Here is a 26,834-nt window from a genome sequence, read left to right as displayed (position 1 = left end):
CACCCTACGTGTGCTGGGGATGCTTCTGTGGGGTGGGCACACAGCCACACACACACAGACATTCAGAATAGCAACCCAGGCCTACAGCAGCTGCCAAAAGCCTACATGTGAGATCCATTTCCCCAGAGCACGGCTGGGTTTTTATATAATCCCCAAGTACATGATCTGTGCCTTCCATAGCACCTCTGCCTCACTCGGTGAATATATTCAGTACTTCTTTTTCATCTCCATCATTAACCATGAAGTCCCCCTCACATCCAGCTTGCTGTTCAAATCCTGTATGGAATACAAAGAGACTCCTATGGCTGCCTGCAGAATGCTGGCGGAATGCTCTCCCCATTGTGTCTGAATGCCTCTCGTGCCTCATGGGGCTGTGCAGAATACAGACTGAGGATGCCAGAGCCAGCTGCCCATGTGCAGAGCCACATCAGCACTCTGGGGTCACATTTCCAGGGCTCACTTTGAGAGCCTCATCTTTACAGGGTTTCTGCACCCTGGGTGTGCTTGTTTGAGTTCAGCAGCAGTCAGAGCCAAAACCTGCCCAGAAGACAATAACACAAATCACCTGCTGTTATCACTGTCCCTGCAGAGATTCAGAGAGGCAACAACTAAAGAATTCTTGACACAACCTATTGCAGAGCACAGGGGACAGAGCACGCATGTTTGCATATGGAGAACCAGGCTGTAACACACTGCCCCACCCCAAGGATGATGCTTTTAGGGCTGCTTTATAAAGTAATGTGATCAGAGTGATGCTACAGACAGCTCAGAGCAGACAATCTTTTGGCAGAGACAGCAGACGCCATACACTCAAGAACAGCTCACATTCAGCTTCGCATCACATTCATCTGTCTGCATCTGATTTAAGGAGGAAGACAATGGAATCACTTTCCTAAAGAAATGAGCAGTCTCTAAGTTAACCAAAGAGGATTATGTTTTCATCTTGTTTGAAGGTCAGCACAACACATGGAGTTGTTACCCAGTTTAAATTCAACACTGGGACACAGAGAGCCCAAGATCTCACCTCCATGAGGAGTGGCTCAGGTCACCTGCTCTGCTCAGCCTGAAGGAGACTGAGGGGACACCTCATCAGGGTCTGCAGCTCCCTCACACAGGGCAGTGCAGGAGCAGCTCTGATCTCTGAGACCTGGGGCATTGCTGGAGCTGTGCCAGGGGAGGCTGGATATTGGGAAAAGGTTCCTTGCCCAGAGGGAACACTGCCCAGGCTCCTCAGGAAATGGTCAGAGCTCCAGGAGTGTTTGGACAATGTTCTCAGGCACAGGGTGGGATTGTTGGGGTGTACTGGGCAGGGTCAGGAGTTGGGCTGGATGATCCCTTCCCACTCAGGACATTCTATGATTCTACTTGAACGTTTTTTCTCCCTAGCCCAGCTACTATGAATGCTACAGGCTGCCAAGGTTTTGAATCTATGACTTTTGTTCATTGCTTTATTTTCTTCTGGGTTTTATCTGCAGATATCTCCCCCCCAGCCCTGTAAGTAAGAAAAACCACACTGAAAAAGCAAACAAAAGCATCTGCTGAGCAAAGGGACTACTTTAAATGCATTTAGCAGCAAGGATGAAGGCTCTGTACGTACTTGGATCTTTCCTGAAGAGAGTGTTCATGACTGTGGCATGCAGCTTCACCCTGTCCCACTCTTTAAGCATCAGGCCAGAGGCCACAAAGCGCTCCACCAGCTGATCAGCGAGCATCTGCAACCTGGGAGGCAAAGGGAAAGAACAGGGCCACGTGAAACAAGGAGCCTCTGCAGCATCAGCTTTGGGCTTTTCAGCCAGAAGGGCAGCAAGTGTGAAATGAAGTCTCTGCCTGCACACAGGAAAGGGAGCCGGTCCCTGATGGAGAGCGAGCAGAGACATCAGCATTCAGCTCTAATGCAAAAAGTTCTGAGTGTTGCACAAAGCTTCCTCTGTGATCGCTTCTGCTGCAAATATTCCACGAGGAAGGGCAGATTTAGCACAGCAGAGAGCTCACTCACAGTGACAGATGTTACTGGGAGCTGAAGGATGCATCTTCCTACTGCCAGGAAACACAATGTGACTCTCCTTGCAAATGCTAAAATCTGCACACCCGCAGGGGCCTGGGCACCTTGGCTCCCAGGATGTGCTCAGGGACTGCTGCAGCCTGGCTCCTCTGTGCCCCAGATATCCAACCCAGCCCTGGGCTTGCTGTCTGGGAGAGCCCAGAACGTGGTGACAGGGCCACAAACCCTGCCAGCACATCCTGGTGAGCACTCCAGCTTTGGAGCTGCTGAGCAAGCAAAATCCAAGGACTCATTCCCACCTTTGTGTCTGGCCTTGACTGTCAGGATCTGAGGGCAGACCCATCCTAGGACAGGGAGCAGGAGCAGGGATCAGAGCACTGTGCTCATGTCTAACGAGCTGAAGGAGCTTCCAGGCTGCTGCTGTGCCCAAAAAAATTGCTGCAGTGCCTGATTCTTACTAAAGGTAGAGAAGATATGCCAGAATGAGAGAATGAGAGCTTCCCATCTCTGAAAGCAAGGCCAGAGGGTATTCAGTCTGTGCAGAAGAATCTGAGCTTCTCCCAGCACGTCCCAGGGATCAGAAGCTTTCTGCTCTGAGGTCCCACCATGGTGTCTCAGCTGTGGCAGAGCATGGCCTGTCCCCAGAGCCTGAGGCTGCCATGCTCTGGATGCCAGCTCTGACCTCACTGCTGGCTTTGGGCTGCCCCACAGGGGCTGCCAGCCCCCATGTGACCATTTCAAGACTCTCAAACTACCAATTGTCACGGCTTTTTACTATTTTCTGGCTTTACTTCAGTGATTTTTAAAATTAGGCAATGACAAAGATTAAATGAATATCATTACAGACAATACTGAAACAAATTAACAGAGGATAGCTCAAGTGAAAATGGTGCTTTATTACGTTATAAAGTTAATCAAGGAAATAAAACAAATTAGAATGAATTATAATGGAAATTATTTGCCATGTGGGAGGCATCAGAGCATGATCCCTCTTTCAGTCTGAGCCATTCTATGTGCAGAAGGGCTTGCCAACCCCTAATTCTGTCTGCAGTTATGCAAGCTAAGTCAGGATAAATCAAATCTCCTGCTTTACAGCTTAAGCTGATCAAGATCATCCAAAGATCAGGAAGGAACTCCACCCCTCAGCCACGCCAGGAACTACACAGAGCTAACAGGACATCTTACATGAGGCAGGAAGGCACACACCTCTCTCCAGCACAGGCTGCAGCACTCTGATCCAGCACAGGAAGCCACATGGCTGCTGCTCTCCTCTGGTATTGGCCTTGCAGCTCAGAAACTGCTTCCCCATTTCCCTGAGCAAGGCACAGCAGGTTTCAGCAGGTTCAAGGAGCTGCTCAGCAACGACCTGTGTCACAGGCCAGAAAACAAAGCAGGGGCTTTCTGGACACATCACCATTTGTCCTCTCTTTATAATCACTGCTGGTCCAACACAGTGTCTGCTGGAATCTCAGAGGAAGGAAAAGCTGCTCTCCATCAACACAAAAATACCTTCACCCAGATGGTCATGGGGTACACTAAACAGGGAATTGTCACTGGCCCCAAAGGTGCCAGAGCTCCAGGAGCATTTGAACAACACTCTCAGGGACAGAGTGGTGCTGTTGGGGTGTCCTGGCCAGAGGAAGGAGCTGGACTCAATGACCCCCATTGCTCCCTCCCAACTCAGCCTGTTCTGTGATTCTGTGAATCAATCTGCAGGTGAGGGCAGGACCAGCCTGGGCCAAGGATTAAAACTTCAAATTGCTTGGCTTTCTCTGAGCCTGCTGCTATGCAAAAAGCAAAAGAGGTGCTGTGGAAGAGAAGCCTGGCAGTTTCCAGGTGCCAAGCAAAGCACAGGGTCTGGTTTTGTTAAAAACCTCAGCCAACAGATCTCTGTGAAGGACAGTGGAGACATCAGTCCTTTCTTGGGGGGGTGGGGAGTGCTGTTTTCAGTTTCAAGGCCAGGTGGATTTGAAGACCTCACTTCTCTCCCCTGCCCAAAGCAGCTCTGCCAGCCCTGATGCACATCAGCACTTTCTCCAGCACTATGCCCAAGTGTGTTCTCATCACACAGGGCACAGCTGGCACCTCAAACAGAGCAGGGTGCAAGTACCAACAATTCCAGCTGTCCCCAGAGGCAGGCAGACATCACTGTCAATTCAGGCCCTGTTTATGCTCTACAGGATTCCTCTCCCAGCTCCTCAGGCTGCAGATTTATTTTCAGATGCAACCAGACTGGCAAGCATTGCACCTCAGCAAGAGCCAGAGCTTGGTGACTCAGGAGAAGAGGCCCAGGGTTGGTATTTTAGATTCTCTCTACAGCAAAACCCACCAAAGGACATTTGGGTCACGCAGTGTCTGTCTCCATCTCATCTTTCCAAGTGCTTCTGCTCTCTTTCTCCCTGTGCTCTGGCTCCTGGCTGATCTCTGCCTTGCCCTGGTTCCCCACCTGCCCCATTTGTTTTTATCTCACCTCTTCCAGGGTAGGACAGACTTCAAAGTGGAAGAGCCAAGAAAAGACTTCAATTCCTACTGCCTCTCAGCAGTTCTTGCATTTTTCATTTTCCCCCTCATTTCCTTATCCCACTTCCGATCTCTGACTTCAACACAGCCTCCAAAGTGTGGTTTAAAGCAGGGCCCCCCCTCACCATCTCCTCAGCCCTCAGGGAAAGGATGTGCCAGAACACATCCCTTCTTCCCTGAGCCAGTCCCTGCTCACAGCCTCCCTCCTCCAGCTGCACCTCTGCTAGCTCCTGCTGTCCTCTGGCAATGGGAACACACAACAAAAGGGCAGTGCTGTCAGGCACAGAAGGCTGAGGCTCAGAGACAGGAGGTAAAGCTCTTTGGGCTACTCCCCTTCCCTGTTTCTGGCAACCAGCAGCACTGAGTACAACAGCTCTTATGTTAATCACAGAATCCACAGTGGCTTGGGTTGGAAGGGGTGTTAAAGATCAGCTGCTTCCAAGCCCTGCCATGGGCAGAGACACCTTCCACCAGACCAGGGTGCTCCAAGCACCACCTGTGTTTCCTCAGTCTTCAAGAAAGCACCAAGAGAAAAGATGGTGCTGCCACTGGTGACGTAGTCCTTGTCAAAAACAAGATGAAGGAAAGTTGTCCAGACACTGGGACATCCTGGGCAGGGCTGTTTGCAGAGCTGAAGCCATCAGCCACAGTGGTGAGCAGCACAAACACTGGGGCTGACACCAACCAGGCTTCAAGATCCTGCAGCAGCAGCTCCAAAAGACATTTCACACCCAGCACCCATTCCAGGCTGCTGCAGACACACAAACCAGCTCTGCAATCAGGTCATGCTCTTCTGAGGACCTTCTGGGCTAACTGGGTTTTAGGAATAATTAAGTGCTGCAGAATAGAACACACCAGGCTGTCCAGATTGATCTGGACTGCAGGTTGGGAACTAGAGGCCAAATCATCCTGCCTTCTAAGTCCTCTCAGGAGTATCTCCTTGGCCATCTTATCCCTGTGTGAGCTGTGACTCCATCACTCACCCTGACAGACTGCTGCAGAAACAAACAACATCCTTCAGCTGCAGTGACTGAGTTAAAGAGCACACACATCACTGCCTTAGCTGCTTCAGGAAGCAAGGATGACTTCATCTTGGTGACTCTGCTGGCCTGAGGACTGCCAGGAACACCCACCAGCTCCAGAGGGTTTCCCTGGCACTCTGGGGAGGAATGGAAGACAGGAGCACGGGGAACTCACCTGTCTGAGCCATCCTTCATGTGGACTTTGGCATAAAGGACATCTGTCATAGCAGGGTCATCGTTCATGTACTCCACTCCTGCCACCACCACCGTCAGGGGCTGGCCTCCAGTAATTTGGCTAAAATTAAAGAAATTCCTAATGTTAAAAAGAAAAACATCACACCAGCTCTTGAAATGCAACACATAACAAATATTTGGGTTTACTATGGGAATGAGATTAGATACTCTTTTTGCCACAGTGAGACACAAATCTGATGTTAAGTGGGACTCAAATGTTACACAGAGCCTATGGAGCAGTGAACTCCACTCAGGAGTTCTTTTCTGTCCCCTATTTTTCAGCTTGTTTGCCCTGCAAACACCCAAACTCAAAAAGTCTCCCTAATTCCTAAAACTCAAAAGCTTATGGCTGCTATTGCCTTATCCCCTGAGTGGTAAAAGAATTTGAATTCATACATTTGGTGTTTCAGACACACATGAAGTCAACTTGTCAGTGCTCACAGGCCAGGCCAACACGGAGATCTCCATCCACATGTCAGAAAACCCAGCAGAAGGAAATGGTTCAAGTTCTCATTCCAGAGAGGCTCCTGCCTCCCTGTGAAAAGACCAACCATAAAGTCCCTGATTTTTGCTGGGAAAGGTACTTGATACAGAACACAGCTCTGAGTGCAACATCCAGCCAGTAAACTGAGCTGGTTTGAAATCAGCTCCAGCTCTTCATGCAGGATATAATATGCACTCCCACACCTGCAAACGCCCTGTAGAGTGTATCTGCTTCCCAACAGCATCCTGGGGAGGCTGGTGCCACAGCCAGTGCTCCCTGCGAGTAAGTGATGCCTTGTTTAACACCCAGGGCTCGTGCAAAGAACAGGGAGTGTCTGGCCAAGCAGATGTAACAAACACAAGTTAACAAGGTGAATGTGACTTTGCTCTGACCTTGCTCACTTCTGTTCAGCTTTGGAGGTTCTCAGCAAAGATTCCCAAGTGAAATAAGCAGTGTGATTTCCCTTCCTGGTATAGTTACTGGGAGGGAAACAGCACAAATGTACTATTATGGACACCAAATTAACAGCACTAAAGGTCACATACTCTAAAAAGGGTCAAAATGGTCACAGCTACCCTCAGAGGGCACTGCCTGCACTTTAGAAAAGGAAATGAAAGCTAATGAAGGTTTATGTAGGTGGAAGGGAGCCTAATTAATTTTCCAAGTATATTTACTTGGGTGTGGAAGGGGAAATAAACTAAAGGTTACCTTCAAGTGTTGATTCCCCCTTCACTAAAGGAAACAGGGAGCAATGATTTTCTCGGCATCAGTTCAATCCACTTATGTGGAAGCTGGCACTTTCCAAATACTGCATTCAGAGCCTCCCCCTGGAAACACACTTGCATTTCTGTTCAACAGCTGAACTGAAACCATCCTTTTAAAGGCAGAGGTATGAATTCTGGCCATGCATTAATTCCCACAGATATCAGCTGGCATAGCGTGGCCAATTCTTCACGCACCGAGGCAGCAAATAAATGAATGCAAAGGATCCGTGCTCTGTGTGCAAAGGCTTTGCAGAAATAAATAAATAAACCACCCCCTCAGGCCATCTTCAATTACTAAGCTGACCAGAGATAAGCTAATTAAGGTGTCACTGGAGCACATTTGCAGCCAAAGCCCCAACATCTGCAGCTGGGTGTTAACAGGCAGCGAGGCAGCCGTGCTCCCGGAGCAGCACGGACGCTTTCAGGCTGATCCCTCACAGGGCTCCTGATGGCTCCCCTCGCCCAGGAATGTGTGTCAAGGACACCTCAGCATCTGCTCTGAGGCAGGAGGGAAGCGCCAGAGCCCACTGCAGGCAGCGTGCAAAGGTAAGGGAGCTCAGCCCTCCCTCTGCTGCAGGCAGGGGACAGCAGCAAAAACTGCTCAGGCACAAAGAACGGGATGCACGTGAGGAAGGGAAGTGAGCAGAGCAGGTTTTCAAGGAATGCTGAGGGTCTGAGCTGAGCTACAGATGCTGTAAGGCTCTCTATGGCTGCTCAGTGATTTCTACTGCCCCATTTGAAACATTTCTAAATGTTTCAAAACATTTCTAAATTTTTCTAAATTTCTAGAGTTGAGAGAAGACTACTGAGCTGCTCTTCTCTTCACTGCTCCTCATCAAAACAGAGTGCTGCTTTCCCCTCTATCAAGGCCTTGGTGATGACATCCCTCTCCCACCACTTACTCCACAAAGTCCTCTTTGCACTGCTGCAGGAGGTCACAGGCTCTCTGGATCTCTTGTTCGTTCAGGAGCACCAGCGTCCCGATAGTCAGGTGAAGCTTTGCAGGGTTCTGGAACAGGCTGCTGCTGACCCCGTGATCCTACAAATCAATCCATCACATAGAGGTGTCTTACCTCATCCACACACAACCTGCTCCACCACAGGGACAAACACTACAGAAAGCAGGTATTAAGTCACTGGCATCAATCCTTTTATCTCTGGTCGGGTTGGTAATGACTCGAAGTTGAAAATTTCTCAGCCTGGCAGATGAGCTGCAGTCCCACCACAGCTCCCCGCCTGCTCTTCCATCAGAGCTGCTCAACAGCAGCCTGCAAGATCAGGACAGCAGGCTGTAACTTGGTACCCAGGACCTGCAACACTCACTTGAATTGGGGTTTTTGGGAGGAGACTTCCACAGCTGTCGACGCAGCATCTGCTACCAGCAATGAACTCAACACAAGCCAGCTCAGATTTAAAACTTCAATCCATTTCTTGTGCAATAAAGCTGAGACCAGCTGTAGTGACAAGCTCTAAATGGTCTCTAAATCCTGTCTAAACACAGGTTGCACCTCACAACAGAAGCACAGCTAATACCAGCTCTGATAATTATACTTTTCTTCTTCCCATACACCCTATAGTTTGCTGAGGTGAATTAAGTTTAAATTCCCTTTATAAGAAGAGCTGTGTGTTGTTGCTGGGGAGGAACTGCTCCCAGGTGGAGCAGTGGTTACATCCAGCTTTAAGAAACGTGCAATTCAGTTCTAGGATACTTATAAAAATACCTCAAGGATGGCTAACACGCCCATATTAAAACAATTATTTCCACTTCGTGGTCGCTTCCCATCAGCACATTAAATAACCTCCAATTTTAACTCCAGAAGAAGCCAACCTGCCAGGCCATGGAAGCCTTTCTGCATCTGAAAAGAGTGCATCAGCTGAGAACAGTAACTTTGAAGTTTCTACTGTGCTCCAGAGTTTGAAATAAAACCTTTCAGACGTTTAAATGCTGCAGTATCTCAGCCTGTCAAGAGTTTCATGCCCCACATCTCGCTCAGCATTTTTCATGCCTAATGATCACGCGCAGACCCTTCCTTACAGCACAGCTTATGGGCTGGACTAGGGACAAGGCAGGCTGCAAAGCAGAGGCCAGGGGCTTGCTCCAGCAGCCACAGCCTGGCAAACACCAGCGATGGCCCCATCTCACTTCTTCCTACCTTCCCCTCCCTGCAGTAAAAGCTTTGTGGTTTCCTTTAATTCATGCTGCTGTTCACATGCATGACAGGACATGATTTCTCTCTGTCAGCCTTTTTTCTCCAGTGATATCTGCAGCCAGAGAATATTTGGCCCTTCACAGAACAACAGCTTGGGTAACAGAACCTGGGAGAAGGTTTGATTCAACCTTGCCATGGACAAGCAGCCGAGGTCACAGAGGGCACAGATGAGGCACAGTAACACAGCCCTTTGCAGCTCAGAAAGCCAAAGCCCTGCCCTCATTTTCTGCCTCAGCAAAATTTGTGCTGTAAACATGACCCTACCCCAAAAGCAGCATTTTAACTGAGGTTTTCAACACCTGAGTGTGGGCTGAGCTGACAAACGATGGCACGTCACCTCCACGAGCCACACTACTGCTGCTGGGGAGCTCAGCAGGGAAGGGCAGTGCACAGTGAGCAGGCCCAGACCTAGATAATCCTCTTGCTTTACTCCCTAGTATTTCAGGCAGCTCCTCAAAACCCTGCTTACACTCCCTACTGTTTCACAGGCCAGCAGATCCCACTTCCCCCACACATAAAATAGATGCTGCGTCAGAGCTGGCCCTCCCTGGAGCAGCCAACGTTCCTGGGGGTGTCTCAGCAGCCCTGCCTGGCTGGATGCTGCTCACCAGGATGCAAAAAAACTGGAACTCGATTACTCTAATCCCAGATCATGATGTGTGATCAGCAATCACTGAGTCACCTCAGGGGAACCTGCCCTGTTGTCTCTACAAAAATTTACTGTTCAAACCTGGGCTCTTTAGGATGTATTGAGAGGCAGGAAGAATAATCCCTTTATGCACTATCCATATGTGATGACTGTCCTTTGTAGTTCACGCCTCTCCCTAACACTGCCCTGTCATGGTCAAAAAAACCCAACTCATTTCCACTCAATCATTTTTTCACCCTCCTGCTACCAAAGACTTCTACCTCTGCTCTCCTTCTTTAGAAGGAACACAGAAAGGGTTTTATCTGGGGTCTCCAACTCCTTGCAAAGCCCAAGCACGTTGTCCCTCCAAATGTAAGACCCTGTAGTAGGGAAACCCTAAATTACAACACACTTCAGCCCAGGGATCAAGCTCCTTAGCTCTTCCACCCTGACCCTGCCCTCTCTACTGTTTTAAGAGCTACCAATGTTTGCAGACAGATTTATGTTTTTCAGGTTTTTTTTCCTCAAGAGCAGGATGCTGCATGTCAGCTATGTGCCCTGTGCCACCCTGATGCACAAACAAAGGAGTGAGCCAGGAAAACAGTATTTGCACAGGATTGACTGAAGAGCTACAGGCTCAAAAACCCCTCCCACTTTCTGTCCCTTCCCCTCTGAGATAAAACACCTCATTAGCAATGTTTGGTATTTACAGGTTGCCATGTATGACAGCAATCATGTTTCTTTTCCCTGCTACAGCTGCAGCCTGTTCATTCTGCAAATGCTGCACAGCTCTCCAAGACCCAACTGTGATTTTTCACAGCAATGCTTCTGCAAAGCCTCTTCCCTTTTCCACCTTCATGCTCAGACAGACAGCTCTCCTCACTCTGACACCTACATGACTGTGAGAGAGAGGAGACTTCCAAGGTCATCCAGTCCTTCCACTGCACCACATCAGTGATGAGCCTGGCCAGGTGAGCCACCTCCCCATATTTAGATTAAATTAACCTAAAAGAACCTCCCCTCAGCCCTGCTTCATCTCCCTGCCAGCCCTGACTGTACAGCATGAACAACACCTGAAGTGTTCTGTATTTCAGCACAAGGTTTATCTTCTAAAAGCATTTCAAGACACACACAGAAAAAACTTAGAAAGCATATACCTACCAACAAAATGCTATAAAATATAAATGAATGGTTGTCATGGTAACTGCTTCAGAGAGAAACAGAGTCCCTCACAAATGCTCAATGGCCAGAAGAGATTCTCACACACACAACATACACACACACACCTGCTCCTTTCCCTTCCTTGCCATTATTATCCCTCATTCAAAGGCTGAAGTTCACCTCATTCTGTGATGTTTTGCACCAGGTAGAGAAACACCCCACTTCTGTCACTGAAACCCATTCAGATTTCCTCAAGTATTCCGAGAAATCCCATTGCTTTGGACAAATCTATAAGCTTTTTTATTGCTCTGTGAGGCACAGTTTTGAATTACTGTTTTTCATTACTGATGTGGTTTCTAGCAGACCCTGCTGTGAGATAAAGTGGTATTAGAGTGGCATTACTGGCTGGAGGAGTGATTGAGAGAGGCACGGGGCTGCACAGCACTCCTCCAACTAACAGGAAGCAATAAATACATCTAGAAACCCTTCTGCTAATACCAGGAGAAGGAAGGGCAGAAAAATAAAGCACTATATATTCCTAAGCTAAGCATATGCAGCCCCCTGAATACCTGTTACTGACTGAGTTCTACATTTCAAACTGAAAATTGAAACTCTAGAGCTGATGTAAGCAGTGCCAGGAACATTTCAGGCCCTTACAGGATTTGGAGCTGTCCAGGCACAGAACAAAAACTGCAGGACAGACAGAAGGACAGGCAGGAGGAGGACAGATGTACATGGCCAATACTCGGTCTCAGCACTTCTCTGACCAAGGCTGGGTTGCTGCAGTTTTCTGAGACAAGGTTTGCAGGCAGCTCCTTCCAAATGTGACTGACAGCACTTGAGGAATGCACAAAGTCTGTGAACCTGTTTTTAAGAGATGGCAGACAACCCCCCTCTCCCCAGAGATGCAAACTGACATTTAAGAGTAAACAAGAGAGACACAATGTGACAGACAAGACCAGGAGGGGTTTGGAGAGCAAGTAGCATCACCAGTGGAGAATGGCTGCAGAGATGCAACCCACCAAGGAGGCAGGAAAAATCAGTGTTCTGCAGGGAGAAGGGCTGGTCCTGGGTGAGCCTGTTGTGCTGCAGGATTGAAAACACCGGAGGAGAGCACACACAACAGCACTGCCTGCAAAGGTGGATAAAACACACATCTTAGAAACTGAAAGGACTTAGAAAGGTCCTTGGAAGACTCATCCAACACCAGAGCAGCCAGAAGCCAGCAGGTGGTATGGGATAGACTGAGGTTACTGCAGCAGGCAAGGCCATAGGGAGGGACCACAGAGATCCACAGGACCTGCTGGCAGACAGCTAGAGGAGGAGGATCAAATACATGGAGTCCAGGATGCCAAGCCTTCAGGCAGAGCAGTGCCAGATCCCCAGGAAGGCCAGGTGAAAGGGCTGCAGCAGCCATAAGCCCAGGCAGAAGGGGATAAAGGGCAAGAGAAAGCCCATGCTGAAATAAACAGCCTCACTCCAGAGCCAATGGCACCAGCAGCCCCTACAGAGCCCTGTGCAGGCCAGCAGCCCCCAAAGAGCTGCTTCTCTCACTGTACCAGAGCCCTGTGCAGGCCACCAGCCCCCAAAGAGCTGCTTCTCTCACTGTACCAGAGCCCTGTGCAGGCCACCAGCCCCCAAAGAGCTGCCTCTCTCACTGTACCAGAGCCCTGTGCAGGCCACCAGCCCCAAGAGCAAGAGTGCCTCTCTCACTGTACCAGAGCCCTGTGCAGGCCACCAGCCCCCAAAGAGCTGCTTCTCTCACTGTACCAGAGCCCTGTGCAGGCCACCAGCCCCCAAAGAGCTGCCTCTCTCACTGTACCAGAGCCCTGTGCAGGCCACCAGCCCCCAAAGAGCTGCCTCTCTCACTGTACCTTGGTGTGTCCCACACAAGGACTGGAAGCAGAAACCAACAGAGGGAGCCAGGCCATCACTGATGCCAGCCCCAGGTCCCAATTCTCTGTCCAGCCTACACCTTCCCAGGCTAATGTTTCCACCCCCCTGCCTGCAGGGCATTCCTTTAATCAAGGTGAGCTTTAATAAAGGTAGTGCTGCTGGCTAATGAGGAGAGATCATCCTCTAGCCTGAGGGAAAGGTTCTCCTGGCACTGCACTGGCTAATCCCTGGGACTGCTGGCCAATTTCAGCTGCATTTAATGTCAGGTGATAGAAAGCTCCTAAAGTGTCAAGGAATTAAGCAGCTGGGAGGAGAACAGGGGCTTCAATCCCGACTGCCAGGAAAGACAAGACTGCAAAGACAGCTCATTTCTGCTCTTGGAGATGAAACAACTGACATGCAAGTGACCATGAGAACTTCAGCAAGAACTCATATCTCCCCAGATGTCAGATAATTCACACCCATGGCATGAAGACATAGGAAACTAAACTTCTTAAGCCGTGTTATCTGCAAGATTGTATTTTCCCCTTAGCAAGGCACCAGAAGAGGTGATGGAGATGAAAGTGAAGAGTATCAGCCCACAGAGCCCTGCAGTGTGCCTGCAATGCAACCTGCAGCAGCCACAGAGAGACCTCTCTGCTGCCTAGAGATGTCCTGCAGCAGACACAGAGGACATGGCAATTTAATAACACCATTCCCTCTCCTCAGCCCAGCCACTTCTGTCAGCCCAGAAGCACACTAAAATAAACCAGGGAATGCAGAGCTTTCCCTTCATTTTCTTCCTCATTTCCCCATGCCTAACTATTTCCTGCTCCTCCCAACACCAAGATCTGAAGGCAAGTAGGAGTGCTGTCAGCACAAAGTCTCCTGGGGAAGAAGGGAAGTGATGAGATTTGCAGGATGGCATGTGCTACCAAGTCATTCTCACTCAGCTCTGGCAATGACACCCGTCTTCCTGCACTGGCAGGAGCCAAAAGGAAAGTAAAACAGAAGCAGCAGCAAATTTGTAACTTCTTACCTAATTTCATGGTTATGTAAAAATCATACAAAATGTAGACAGGTCCACCACATTATTTAGTGACTTTCCTATTAAAAACAAAAAACCCCAACCCTCTTTTGAAACTTAGTGAATTGTTAGTAGAGATTTTTCTAAATGGGAGGATATCTAAGTAAACCATTCCACTCTTCAGAAAATTTCACAACAGCACTCAACAAATTCACTAGCAGGCCCACTAACTGAAAGTCTTCAAGAAAAATGCCAAAGAGCTCTGGCAATAAATGAAACAGCACACTAATCCTCATGTGGATCCCTACCTTTGAGCACTTGTGCAGCACCTCCTCCTTGAAGTGCAGGAAGTTCTGCTGGATGGCAGGCTGGTTGAGGGGCAGCGACAGGAAGTGTGTGAAGGGCTGCCTCCTGCGGAAGCTGTCCAGGAGCACCTCGAGCCGCGTCCGCGCAGAGACGACCCCGCTCCGCTGCTGGCCCGTGATCACTGCAGGCAAACACAGCATCAACAGCCCCTCTGCTTCCCTGAAGCTCTCTGCTGTTAGTCCCAGGCTCCCAAGGAAAGCAGCAGGAATCAAAACCCCCAGCCATGCACTGAAAAACCTGCCAGATTCCCTGCTTGACTTAAAATGCCTGACGCGGCTGTGCTTTGCTCAGCAAAGACAGGGTGATGCCATCAGAAGCATCCCTCTGATCTGAGGGCCTAAAACCACTGAGAGCCCACCAATTCAGGGACCCTTCTGATTTCTAGAGCATTATTTCAAGTTTTCAGATAGGCAGTCAGAGAGAAAATGCCATGGAAATCTATCAAGGATCAAGACTGTCTCTGTTATTTGTGCATGCACTTCAAGGCACCAAACAGAGAACACTTGAGCTCAAAAGGAAAGAACAGCAAGGAGCGAAATTTCCTTGCCTTCCTATTATGCCATGTTTTCAACTTCTCTCAACCTTCCTAACAGTCCTTCACAGCTCTTGGGAAGAAGTCAAGACCCACTCCTTGAGAAGCACCACTGTGTTCCTGTGCAGCATCACAGTGGGATCCTCCCAGCATTTCCTCCTCATAGCTCAGTCACAAACATCCCTGTGCCAGAAATCTCTGGAGCATGCCCTAAGGAACCCTCCAAATACCCACTCTGGCAGAACCCACAAGGGTCAGCCCTGATGAGCAAGGTCTCCTTTCTTTTTAAATCCCTGGAAGTGATGAGAGGGAACATATGGTACAAGAAGCCCTGCTCTCACTGCTGGGCTCTAGTGCCAGCACCAGAAAGTCACGAATGTCATCCCAACCCTTCTCATATTAAAGCATGTGCAGATGTTTATTTTGTACACAGATAGACAAGCACTTCTCTGAATGCTTATTTCAGTTTCTTATGGATGGAATACTATTTTAAAAACAAAACTAAAAAAAAACAAAACAACACATTCAGGACCCAAATTCTCAAGCCATTTAAGGCCTAGAAGTGACTTAAAAAAAAAAACAAAAAACCCAAACTTGACACTGTTTAATAAGGATTTATAGACAATAAAAATAAGCTGAGGAGAAAAGTGAAGTGACTTTCCCAGGGCCAAAAAATGAGTCAGGGCTGTGTAAGAACTAGGAATTAAAGGGAAAACACCTCCAGTACCCCCTCCCTGCTTAAACTGTGCTTGTGCAAGAGCAGATAAAAGCATATCCATTTTGTGTATCCTACTCACCAATTTCTCCTTCCACTCCAGGCTTGGGAATGCTGATGGAAGTTCGAGTCTCTGTTTCTAGCCTCTTCTTGGTTTCTCCTTTCTTCCCAATGATGTACCTGGAGGCAGAAAGTGCAAGAGTTTCCCTCACACAGTGACACTGAGCCATTCCCCATCATGTGTGTCCAGAGCTGGAGCCTTTGTGCTGGAGGGATGCACACACCCAGCTCCACGTGCAGGCACAGAGGCGATCCCCAGGACCTCACACATGTCCAGCCTGGGACAATGCTGAGCTATGGCTCACAACTGGTTTAAGTTAAAATAAGTTGGTAGGGCCACAAGAGCTCTTCCCACCACATCCTCTCCATCAGCTGGGTTTTCTCTTTTGCCATTATCCCAGCTAAGGAAGAAATACGGGCTCTTTTTCTCCTTTTTGCTTTGCTCAGGGCAGTCATTTGCCAGTAGCCAAATACACAATGGACCACTTTTCCTTCTCTATATTTCAGTAAAACTACCTAACTAATAAAACTGTCAAAAATAACTAGATAAAACTTTGAACACTACAGGTTCCCCAGTGAACAAGGGACTGGAGTCAATAGCCAATTCCAGTCATGTGTGCTTTCTCTGAAAGCTCCCACAAACTTCCCCCTGCCAGGCTGCTCGCTGCAGCTCTTCCTCCCCTTCCTTCTCCCAGCCTCCTTGACGCTTTTATGTTTAAGGGAAGAGATGTTCAAAGCCTCTCCTGCCAGCCAGCAAGCACCACCTGCTGTCCCTCCCACGGGGCCGGTGAGGAGTCAAGCGAGGCCCAACCGCGCTTCAAGGCGTTGCCAATTTCCCCTTCCCCAGCGCTCCAACCCCGAGCACATCCCAGAGATCCAAACCTCCAAGAATAAATATTCTGTGCTCAACTTCTTCCCCCAGCTGGCTGCGAATCCAACAAACCACAGGCTCACTTGTACAAGGGGCTGGGAACCTCCAGCCGGCTCTGGAAGCCTCGCTCGGTCTCCTCCACCACGAAGGCATCGCAGGGCTCGTCCGCACACTCACCGGGGCCTGCTGGGAAAACCACACCAGAACCAGACCTCTGTCAACTTTGGCAGGGCTTTATGGAGGACAACAATCCCCTGCCAGCCTTCTCTCAAGGTGAAATGAAGGAAGGAATGGGCTTCTCCCTGCTTTGTATTTATCACCTCACTACCAGTAAAGACAGCTTCTAAATCCGGCCGGCCGGGAGGGAGGCGCAGGAAGCAGGTTATAGTTACAGGCCAGGTTTTTTCTCAGCTGGAGTTTGAGCAATTCCCACACAGTGGGAATGGTCTCTTCTGGCAGCCAATCCAGAAATTTAAGGCTGCAGATGAAGACAGAGGAAAGGTGAGAACAGTTTTGGTCTGAGGGTCCAAGCCAGTGATTTACAAACTCTGCACCTTTCATCCACAGGCTGTTGGGTTGTTCTCAGATCAAACAGAACACCCTGAAAGAATCCATACTTCCTATTCCCTTTCCAACACAAGCAGGGATGAATTTGAATGGAAAGCACCTGGTTAAAGCTCAGTGCAATCCACTGGAAGGCAAGGTGGGAGGAGAAACAGGACACAACCACCATAGCCCATCTGAGAAGTAACACTGGAGCTTTTCTGTGCCCACAACACCTCACACACAACTACAGCAAACATACAGGCAGAAAGACAAAGGAAAACACACAAGGACAGAAAGAATTTTGTCCCTTAAAAGGCCAGTTTTAAAGGCACAAACATTGCAAGGACAGAGGGTCTTTAGCAAGCAGCTGCTATGTCTGCAAATAAAGATGGTAAGGGAAAGAAAGAAACCTGGGAAAAACAGATCTACACAGCTCATCTGGTTTTCCCTTTTCCTGCAGTTCTTCCACAGTCAGCAGGAAAAGAGAACAGTCAGCAGCACAGTCAGCCAACCCACTTGGGATAACTGGGACTGCTTCCACTTTGGGCAGCAGGATCATCAGGGACCAACACAAAGCCTTCCTCTCCCTCTTGAACACCTCAATCCGCCACGTGGGCAGGTCTCTGTGCCCACAAAGGCATCAGAGGTGGCTCTGAGAGCTGCCTAGGTTCCCAGTGCTGATGTTTACACCCTCTGAGCATCACCCCTTACCTGCACAGAATTCCTCCTCCTCCTCGTGTGGGAAGGGCTGCTCCTGGATGAGGTTTTTGCGGTACACTCGGCCCCCGATCCTTATCAAGGGGGGCCGCAGCACATCCATCCTGCTCCTCCTCTTCCTACTGCAACAACACAGACAGCTCTGCCAACCCAGGCGAAGGAAAAGCTCCTTTCAGAGTTTCCTTGCACACTGGGTTGGCAGGGACCTTAAAGCTCAGCTTGTTCCAATGCCCTGCCATGGGCATCTTCCACTACCCCAGGTTGCTGTGATGGGGCAGCCACAGCTTCTGTGAGCCTTGCCACCCTCACAGGAGAACAATTTCTTTCTAATATTCAATCTCAGCCTCCCCTGCTTGAGCTAAAAGCTCCTCTGTGTAGTTTTCAGAAAGGCAACACCTCCTCAAACTTTATGTGTCTCAGTCACAGAGCAATTTGGTAAGTCACAAGTACATAAAGCACAATCAAGTGGAAGCAGGAAATTTAAGCAGCATGAGCTATGTAACTCTGAAACTCACAGGTTTCAGCTAAAAGTCACTGTAACCTAAGGCAATGTCATATTTCATAGTTTCTTTGGGCTTTAGCTGGCACTGAGTTAAAAATGTTCAGAGTGGAGAACATTTAATGGTGCTAAAACAGAGAGCCAGCAGTGTGCTGTCAGAGACTTCACATCTCCAACATTCAATTTCTATATTCACTGGCATGGTTAATTTAATATTGGATCTCAATTTTAAACCAGAATCTGTTACTCAAGAAATAAAGTTTCCACCACAAAATTCACCTTTGTCAGAAGGATTACCTGTCCACTGCAACAGAACAGGAAAAAATAAGAGCTTCCCTCAGAAGCAACTAGCATTTATCACAGAGAGTGACATCAGGCTGAGAAGGTTAATCTTAAGACTTCTCCCCTCAGTTCGAGCCCCACCTTTTGAAATGACTCACAATCATCTGAACTTACACGGACAATAAAAACCATTACACTCCAATAAAAGTAATAATTCCTGTGGCTCAAGGGAAGAAGTGCAGAGGCCAACTGTGCACAACGACGGGAAAAGCCATGAAAAATCAGTCGCTGGGGCTTTTGCTTACAGGTTTGGTTTTTTTCGGGGGAGGGCGGGGTGTTTTTAACACATTAATGTCACAATTTTTTTGTCACAAGGACTTCTGCAAAGCGAGCAGGGACAGTGGGAGGCAGAGCGCAGCTGGGGCTGCGCCTGACGGCAGAATCCAGAGGGGCTCCGCGGGAACCGACTCCAGGCAGGGGCACCGGCAGGGCCCGCACCGCGCAAATTCCCGGGGCCCCGCGGGTACTGCAGCAGCAGAACCCCTCGGCTTTAGGCTGACACCGCTGCGGGAAGGCGCCGGCAGCAGTGAAGCGTCCCCGCTCCCTTCGCCGCCGCCATTTTGCCCCCGCTCCCCCCCGCCCCGCGTCCCGGCGGAAGTGGCGCGCGCCCCGCCCCATCATGCACCGCGAGCGCGGCCACGCGCGCCGCCCGCACCGAGCCGCCGTGCGGGCTCCCGGGTGAAGGAGAGACGGTTCGGCAACGGGGCCGGGGAGCGCCGGGAGGCGGCGGCGGCCCGGAAGGTGAAGGGCGACGGCATGAGCGCGCGAGGAGGGCGCAGGCTGCGGCGGCGCGTGGGCTCCGCACTCACCGGGAAGCGGCTCGGAGGGGCCATGGGCGGGAGGAGGCGTGGCCTGTGTGGGGGCGTGGCCATGAGCGTTAGGGGGCGTGGTCTCGCAGGGGCAGGAGCGCGGGGATCCCCGCCCCCCCAAGATGGCGGCTCCTGAGGCGCCTGAGGCGTTGGCTGGAGGTTCCTGTAACAGGCCCAGGCATCGCCCTGACCTACCGCCTCCTCTGCTCTGTGTTTGTTTAAAATAAACCCCCTGCAGCCACACTTAGGAATCTGTCGGGTCTGCGAGCCCCGGCTGGCATCGTTTCAGCGCAAACGATCGTCGCACCTCCCTTGCGAGCAGGGAGCTGAGCCCGAGGGTTTGCTGAGGGAGGTGTTGCTGGGTGTAGCGTGGCAAAAATAAAAGTTTGCTTTATGCAGGCGTTTTTCGTCACGGCCCCTAAGCCCCCAGGCTCCTGTGAGCTGCTGTTTTTCTGTGGTGCACACAGTAACTTTGAGCACTGTTGGGAAACTTAACTTACAAGGGATGGAGGAGCTGGACACAGGGAATGGCTTCCCACTGACAGAGTGGGAATATAGGTGGAATATTGGGAAGGAATTATTACCTGTGAGCCCCTGGCACAAGTGCCCAGAGGAGCTGTGGCTGTCTAATCCCTGGCACTGCCCAAGGCCAGGCTGGAGGGGCTTGGAGCACCCTGGGATAGTGGAAGGGGTCCCTGCCCATGGCAGGGGGTGGAATGAGATGAGCTTTAAGGTCTTAAAACCCCATTTTCTCCACAAAACCCTCGAGTGCTTTCCAAGGGCACTGTCTGTGTACCCTGCAGAGCCTGCAGCAGTGTACTAAATACGATAACAGAAGCGAATTAAATGGACAGGATAATTTGAAAGTGCCTATAAGTATTTGGAGGAGCAGCAAGTGCTGTCACTGATAAGGGCCAAGTGACACCTTTTGTACTATCAGAGAGGGACACGAGGAGTTTTAATTCCCACGTTGTGACAAAGCCAGCACCTCTTAAAAGCAAGGCTGAGGAGAGAGCGTGCGAGAGGCAGCCGGGATTGTGCTGCACAGGCAGATGGACCCTCAGGCACTGCCAGGTTAAGTCCAATGCAATGTTTTAAAGGCAAAAGCACGTCTGGAGCGATGCAGAGAGCAGCTGCTGCGGGTTAGGCACGGCGTGGCTCCCTGCAGGATGTGCTGCTGGAACTGGCAGTCCCGCAGCCTTCCAGGTTTTATGAGGCAGCAGCGCTTCTGTGTTTGTGCTCCTGGAAACGAGGAGGAAAAAAAGGAAAGAAACCCCGCCTTTTATGGCCCTGGGCAGCGGGACAGGCGCCAGGGCAGCTGAAGGCCGGTGAATTCAGGCCAGCAGCCTGCACCTCGTTACTCTTGTGCACGCTCTGGATGAATTCCCAGGGGAATTCCGAGGGGTCGGAGCGGGGGTTGCCTTCAGTTTGGGGGGGTGACAGCTCCGTGCCCGTCCCCACGGCGGGCACAGGCAGCTCTCGCACACTCACAGGGCAGCCTGGGCAGCGGGGGCGGCTTCATCCTGCCCCTCACTGCCTTCATGCCTCCTCTGGGAACTCCTTCCTAACCCCTGCTCTTTTTCCTGGCAGGCTGGCCCGGGGTGCCATGGCAGCCTCCTCCTCATCCTCCTCGGCCGGCGGAGTCAGCGGCAGCTCCGTGACGGGCTCGGGGTTCAGCGTGTCGGACCTGGCGCCGCCCCGCAAAGCCCTCTTCACTTATCCCAAAGGAGCTGGGGAGATGCTGGAAGGTGATTGCTGCTGCCCTTCTCCTTCCCTGCTCCTCCTTCAGCTGCTGAACTTCTCACCCCGCTGGCAAAAGCTGGAGGTAGAAAGGAAGCACCGGGGTTTGGTTGGTCCCGGCTTTCCCACCAGTCCATGAAGAAGTGATTTTTCTGGCTGTCACCTCCTTTTTATCTCCATGACAACACTTCAGACCAGGAAGCATCTACCTGAAAGGGAGCATGACGGTGTTAATTGCTCATTGTTAGCTAATCCTTTGATGTCGGGCAGGGGTTGCTGCGGGGATAGCTGAGACAGGAATATTTTTCTTGGCAGAAGTAGTAATTTTCTTGGTTTGGGTTGGATTTGACTGGGTTAGTCCAGGAGGCAGCTTGTCTCCCTGCCAGCCTGCATCTGGGTGCCCCAGCCTGCCACCAGCTTCATTTGGATCGTCAAAGGAGAAGCCCAGCAAGCTCTGGGTGAGGGAGGAAGGGCAGGTCCTCCAGGTGACAGGGTTAAACCTGTGTCTGCTCCCCTTGAACTTCCCTTGTCGCCGTGGGATGGCTGGAGTGTCCCTATGGCAGCCCAGGGCAGCTGGGAGCTGCTGGCTGTGCCGTTGAAGGGTTGTTTTTATTACACATTAGAGCCCATATGCCAGGCTATTGAAGCAATTATGACTAAAGGTTTGCTCACAGAACTTAACAAGCCCTCAAAACAAATTAAAGTAATGAAGCACTTCGTGTTACCAAATAGACAGGCAGCTGTTCCTCCTGAGAGCCACTCAGCAGGACAGACAGGGAGTCAGAGGAGAGAATCCTTCATTTAGGCTGGAAAAGGCCTCAAGACCATCGAGTCCAGCCTGTGACCAGTCCCCACCTTGCCAGCAGCACCAGAGCACTGAGTGCCACATCCAGTTGTTCCTTGCACACCTCCAGGGACAGTGATTCCCCCACCTGCCTGGACAGCCCCTTCCAATGTTTTTCCGTGAAAAAATTCTTTCTGATGTCTCCACAATATATTTGGGGCAGCACTTATGAGAGGAAGCTCTGAGCACGGTGAAACTCCAGCTGTTCCCTGAGGTTCAGCTTTGGATTAGATTTTTCCAGTTTTGTCTTTGAAACTGCTCTCCACATTGTTGTGGCAGAGAGTTTTAAATGGGTTGTGCTTTGGGCTGACCTCTTTACCAGGATCACAGCAGTTCACCTGCTCTGGGTGGCAGCAGCAACCAAATCGCTGTCCCTGTTGCAGGAAGCTCTAGGTTAGCTTTTGAATTTCTGACACCAAAGGTGATACACACATTCTTTCATCAGGCAGCTGCCAGTGGAGAAGCTGCAGCTTCCTCTTCAAAAATCCCCACTGACTGACTGATTTTTATTGCTGCTTTGGCTATCTCACTTGTTTCTAAGTAAACCCGTAGGTATTTTGGGGTTTTTTAGAAGGAGGCAGTATAAACTATGTCAATGCTTGGTACACAATTAGCTATGTTTCCCAGATTATTTTATTTCTGAGTCACTTGCATGATCAATTACTGACTTGGATGGCAAGATACACATTATTTGAAAATCTGTGTGTAGGGTTATGGTCTGAGCCCGTGGGAAATCCTAAAGCATTCTAAGGACACGAGTGTCTGAGCCCTGAGGGAATCAGAGACTGCCATAACATTACCTGCCTTTTCCTTAGCCTAACTTCTATTTAAAATGGACTAAAATTGCTTATCAGAGGGGATGTAACAGAATTCCACCTGGGATATCTTCCCAGGCAGCATCAGGAAGCAGCAAAGCCCTGTGCAGGGGCTGTAGTCAGCACAGGGGAAAGTGTTGGAATGAGGCAGGGGTGAACCCACACGTCAAACATAAGAATAGGAGGTCAGGGGCTCTGAAGGCTGCTCAGCCTCAAACTCTGGGGTTCAACCATCTCCTTTTTCTGTTTACAGATGGCTCTGAGAGGTTCCTCTGTGAGTCTGTGTTCAGCTTTCAGGTTGCATCCACACTGAAGCAAGTGAAGCACGGTAAGCGCCGGGCCCGCGGCGTGTGGCTCGGGGAGGGCGGCGGGGGCAAAGCCCGACCTGCTCTGGGCTGTCAGCCACAAGAAAGCAGAGTGAGTGCTCAGTCAGGCCACCACTGAGTCCTTTTGCAAGCCCTATGCAAAGCACTGGGAGCCCACAGAGGCGGGGTGGGAACGGGCTGTGCCTCCTGAAGCCTGTTTTTCCCCGGCTGTGTGGCAGCACAAGGTGAGGCAGGAGGAGGAGGAGGCTCTGGGCAGGAAACGCCCACGCTCTGATCTCGGCCCAGCGCTGACTGTCTCTCTGGCCTGGGGCACAGGGACGCTCCATTCCACCTTTGTTTCTCTGCTGAGCCCTCGTGGCCCTGGCAGGGTCAGCTGAGGTTTGCAGAGTCACTGGGGAGGCGGCCACGCGTGGCGTGGCGTGGTGTGGCGTGACAGGGCTGAGTACGCTCCCTGCCTCCCCAGGGAACAGCCTGACGTCCTGTTTGAACCCCTGCTTCCCTGCCAGGCCCTTTGCCCTCGCCCAGGTGCCTGTGACCCAGCCATGGGCTGGGCTGTGTCACAGCTTTGGTTCTCACAGAGCCCAGCAGCAGATCCTGTCTGCTGCTCGAGGGTCACATCCTCTCTGGTCCCCACCTCTTGTCAGCCAGAATGGTACTTCCACCTGTTGTCTCTGAGTGGAGAGGTTTCCTGTCCTCCTCCGGTTGTGGGGGTGTGCAGCAGCTTGCAGGGCCGTGATCCTGTATTTCTGCATCAGAAAGCAGAGCTGAACTCCAGAGCCATTGTTTCCAGAGCTCTGCTGTGGCTGTAGATGCCAGGGGCTGCTACACAGCCTGGCACCCCAATAGACACCAGCCTTTGGAAGTGTGGAGCACCTCCCTGTTTTCTCCCTGTAAGAAAGGTGGAGGGCTTAAAAAAAAAGGTCGAGGTCATCATTTTTTGGCTTGTTTGTTTGACAGTTCCCAAAAGGGTGCAGGAGGTGGAGTGAGAACAGGGCCTCTTAAAGCACCCACTGCTGCAGTCAGCACAAATCACACACAGTTTATGTTACGCCTCTTGCTAGCCCTGGGCCTTCTCTCCAAGAGGCTGCAGTGAGCTTCCAGCACTGTCAGACTTCCAGAGAGCTGGGAGAAGGGATGTTCCCATCTCTGCACCAATGCAGCACATCTAACTGAAAATGGACCCTGTGTGCCCAACTGGTTAAATAAACCTGAGAGGAAGATGTTGTCTGGGGACCTTCCTCTCATCAGCAGGCTCTGGTTGCAGAGCCTCTCTGCCACACTCATCCAGGTCCTCCTCCAAGGACCTTCATCAAAAGCACAGTTCCTCCTGCTGCACCCAGCTCTACCGTGGGCTGGCCAAGCCCTCTGTGAACTTCTCTGTTCTTCTGCACTATAAATATTTATGCTTTATGAAATGAGCCTCATCCTGTTTTCACCCCCATGCACTAATGGGCCTGATGTTTCCCTGTTGGGACTTGAATGTACATGGCACGGGCAGGGATGGGTAAACACACACTGGGGCAGAAAAGCCTGTCCCTGCTTTCTCCTCGCTGTTTGCACAGAGTGGGTTTCAATTCAAATGGGCTCCGTGGGTTTTATTCTGCCCTGCTCCCCACTGACAGCTGGGAATTTGCATCTAATTGAAAGGTTTAATTGCACTGCCATTGCAAACCACAGTTACCTTTGAACTCCTCGCAGATCAACAAGTCGCAAGGATGGAAAAACTTGCCGGTCTGGTGGAAGAGCTGGAGGCAGATGAGTGGAGGTACAAGCCAATAGAGCAGCTCCTGGGATTCACTCCCTCCTCAGGCTGAGCGTGTCTGGATCGCTGCTGTCAGGGAGCAGAAGAAAAACGTTCCCTGGCCTGGCTTCAAAACACCCCCCATCTATCAGATGCTGACAGCTGCATCGGCAGGATGGGGCTTTGGGTTTTTTTTGAGAGTGGGGATCCCCAGTAAAGCTGCCAATAAACGGAAATGACGAGATTCTGTAGGTCCTTACAGGCTGGCAGGGCTTGGTTTCTGTAACTTAGAAGGCAGGATCAGCTGTGCAGCCCCTGGATAATCTCTGTGTTGTTTACAGAGGGGGGCACAGGGACAGTGTGGGGAGGGCGACCTCGTAACTCGGCCCGGGTTCCCGCTGGAGCGCAGCCGGAGCGCTGGGTGAGCGGGGAAACCCTCTGGAGCAAATGCCAGAAGCCCTCCTCAGCCCCTGCCGTCCTTCTGGGGGATGGACACAAACTGTCCCAGCGCTGGGTGAGGGGCCAGCGGTGTCACCTCCTCCAGCAGTGCCTCGGCCATTGCCCGAGCCGTTCCCTCTTCATCGCCGTTTCTCTGGTAGCGCTGGCAGGACACCGCTCGGTCTTTTAATACCCTGAAACTTTGTCCTCTTTGTTCTGTGTTAGATTTCTCTGTGACAATAAAATAACTCTGTCTTTGAAACTCTTTATCTGGTCTGATGAGGGAAACAATCAGCTGTTTGGGAGTTAAGGAGGTTTAGTGAAGCTCGGAGGCAGATCGACTGTCATGATGGTAGACTGAAGTTCAATGTGAGAGGAACCAAACCATGCTCAAAACAGGCTTGATTTAAGTCAGATTTGAATCCTGGTTTAACTGAGCCAGAGGAGAAGACCCTGGTTTAAAACCAACCATTTTAATCATCTTGTTTTTCGGTTGTACTTCACTTCTGTTCTTGGAGGGAACTGGATTTCCATGTTCTGGCGTAACCATTTCAACATGTTGATTTTCCATGGATGAGAGCCTTCGCCCCGTGGCTCTGCTGGCCAGCAGGGGGTAGGAGCAGCACCGTATGCAAACAATTATTTGATTTACTGCTCCAGATGCCTAATTTTTCCATTTTCAACATCTCACTTACGAGATGATTGTATTTTTTACTCTCTATTGCAGCCCAGCCACATCTGCATTGAAACAGATTAACTGGGATCCATTCCCATTTCAGATCACCAGCAATTAGCTAAAACTGAGGGGGAAAAGCATACAGCCACCTTCTGTGTGTGTTGCTGTGCATCAATCAGTTCCAGTGCCAGAGCCAGCTGTGGGCAGTGCAGAGCCCCACGCTGCCTGAGCCGCGGGTGAAGCCGCAATTCCAGCTCCGTGGAAATTCACCACGCGGCTGCCCGAGCGGCGCAGGGGCGTTCTCACGTCGGGCTGAGCTCAGCTGAGACTGTCCCACGCTGCCTGAGCCCCAGCCACGGCCCCAGCCCGGAAAACCTCCTCCCCAGCCTTGGAGAGCTGCCAGGCCCTGCTCTGCGGGGGCCTCCTGCACAGTCAGCGGCTCCAAACGTGACGGCAGGCGGGATTCAGACTCCATCCCAGATGGGCTTGCTCGGGAAAGAAGGGAGTGCTTCAGCCCTCCACTTTTTTGTTTGCTCGGTGGCATCTATTTTTAATCCTGCTCACTCCAGCCACCTACATCCACCTTGGCCAAACCTGCCAAAAATCCTCACCCCGTATCATTGTGGGGTTTGGGAGCGGAGCAGCAGATCCCCCAAACTCCCTCACTCACACCTGGTAACCCCTGCTCGCTGACCCAGCACAATCAGGCACAGAAAGAGCTTTTCCTTTTCACTGCTCAACTTGGGAAACTTTTCCACCCTGCCAGCCCTCCTGGGATGCCAGGGGCTCCGTGCCTGCAGCTCTGCCCAGGGGATGCAGTGCCCAAGCATTGCCCAGACTTCCCCGTCCCGATCCAGAACACATTGGGGC

General features: G+C 50.8%; 2 protein-coding genes across 2 annotated transcripts in view; one reads left to right on the top strand and one right to left on the bottom strand.

Annotated features, from left to right (window-relative positions):
- Positions 1–19,464, bottom strand: part of ASCC1 (activating signal cointegrator 1 complex subunit 1) — a 34,931-nt gene extending 15,467 nt beyond the window's left edge. Inside the window, exons 1-8 of the mRNA XM_030951196.1 lie at positions 19,385–19,464; positions 17,729–17,856; positions 16,555–16,654; positions 15,623–15,720; positions 14,236–14,414; positions 7,929–8,065; positions 5,720–5,839; positions 1,598–1,719 (exon numbers count right to left, since the gene is read on the bottom strand). Of these exons, the coding sequence (XP_030807056.1) occupies positions 1,598–1,719; positions 5,720–5,839; positions 7,929–8,065; positions 14,236–14,414; positions 15,623–15,720; positions 16,555–16,654; positions 17,729–17,837 (865 nt within the window). The 5' untranslated portion in view covers positions 17,838–17,856; positions 19,385–19,464. The remainder of the gene's footprint in view (positions 1–1,597; positions 1,720–5,719; positions 5,840–7,928; positions 8,066–14,235; positions 14,415–15,622; positions 15,721–16,554; positions 16,655–17,728; positions 17,857–19,384) is intronic.
- Positions 19,181–25,550, top strand: ANAPC16 (anaphase promoting complex subunit 16). The gene is made up of 4 exons (XM_030951197.1): positions 19,181–19,316; positions 20,975–21,132; positions 23,037–23,111; positions 24,808–25,550. The coding sequence occupies exons 2-4, from the start codon at positions 20,991–20,993 to the stop codon at positions 24,921–24,923; spliced, it is 333 nt and encodes a 110-aa protein (XP_030807057.1). The 5' UTR covers positions 19,181–19,316; positions 20,975–20,990; the 3' UTR covers positions 24,924–25,550.
- The last annotated feature ends 1,284 nt before the right edge of the window (positions 25,551–26,834 follow it).

This window comes from Camarhynchus parvulus, chromosome 6 (assembly GCF_901933205.1).
Source record: "Camarhynchus parvulus chromosome 6, STF_HiC, whole genome shotgun sequence".
NCBI lineage: Eukaryota > Metazoa > Chordata > Aves > Passeriformes > Thraupidae > Camarhynchus > Camarhynchus parvulus.
The sequence above is the reverse complement of the archived record's forward strand: the minus strand, read 5'-3'. Positions and strand labels throughout refer to the sequence as shown.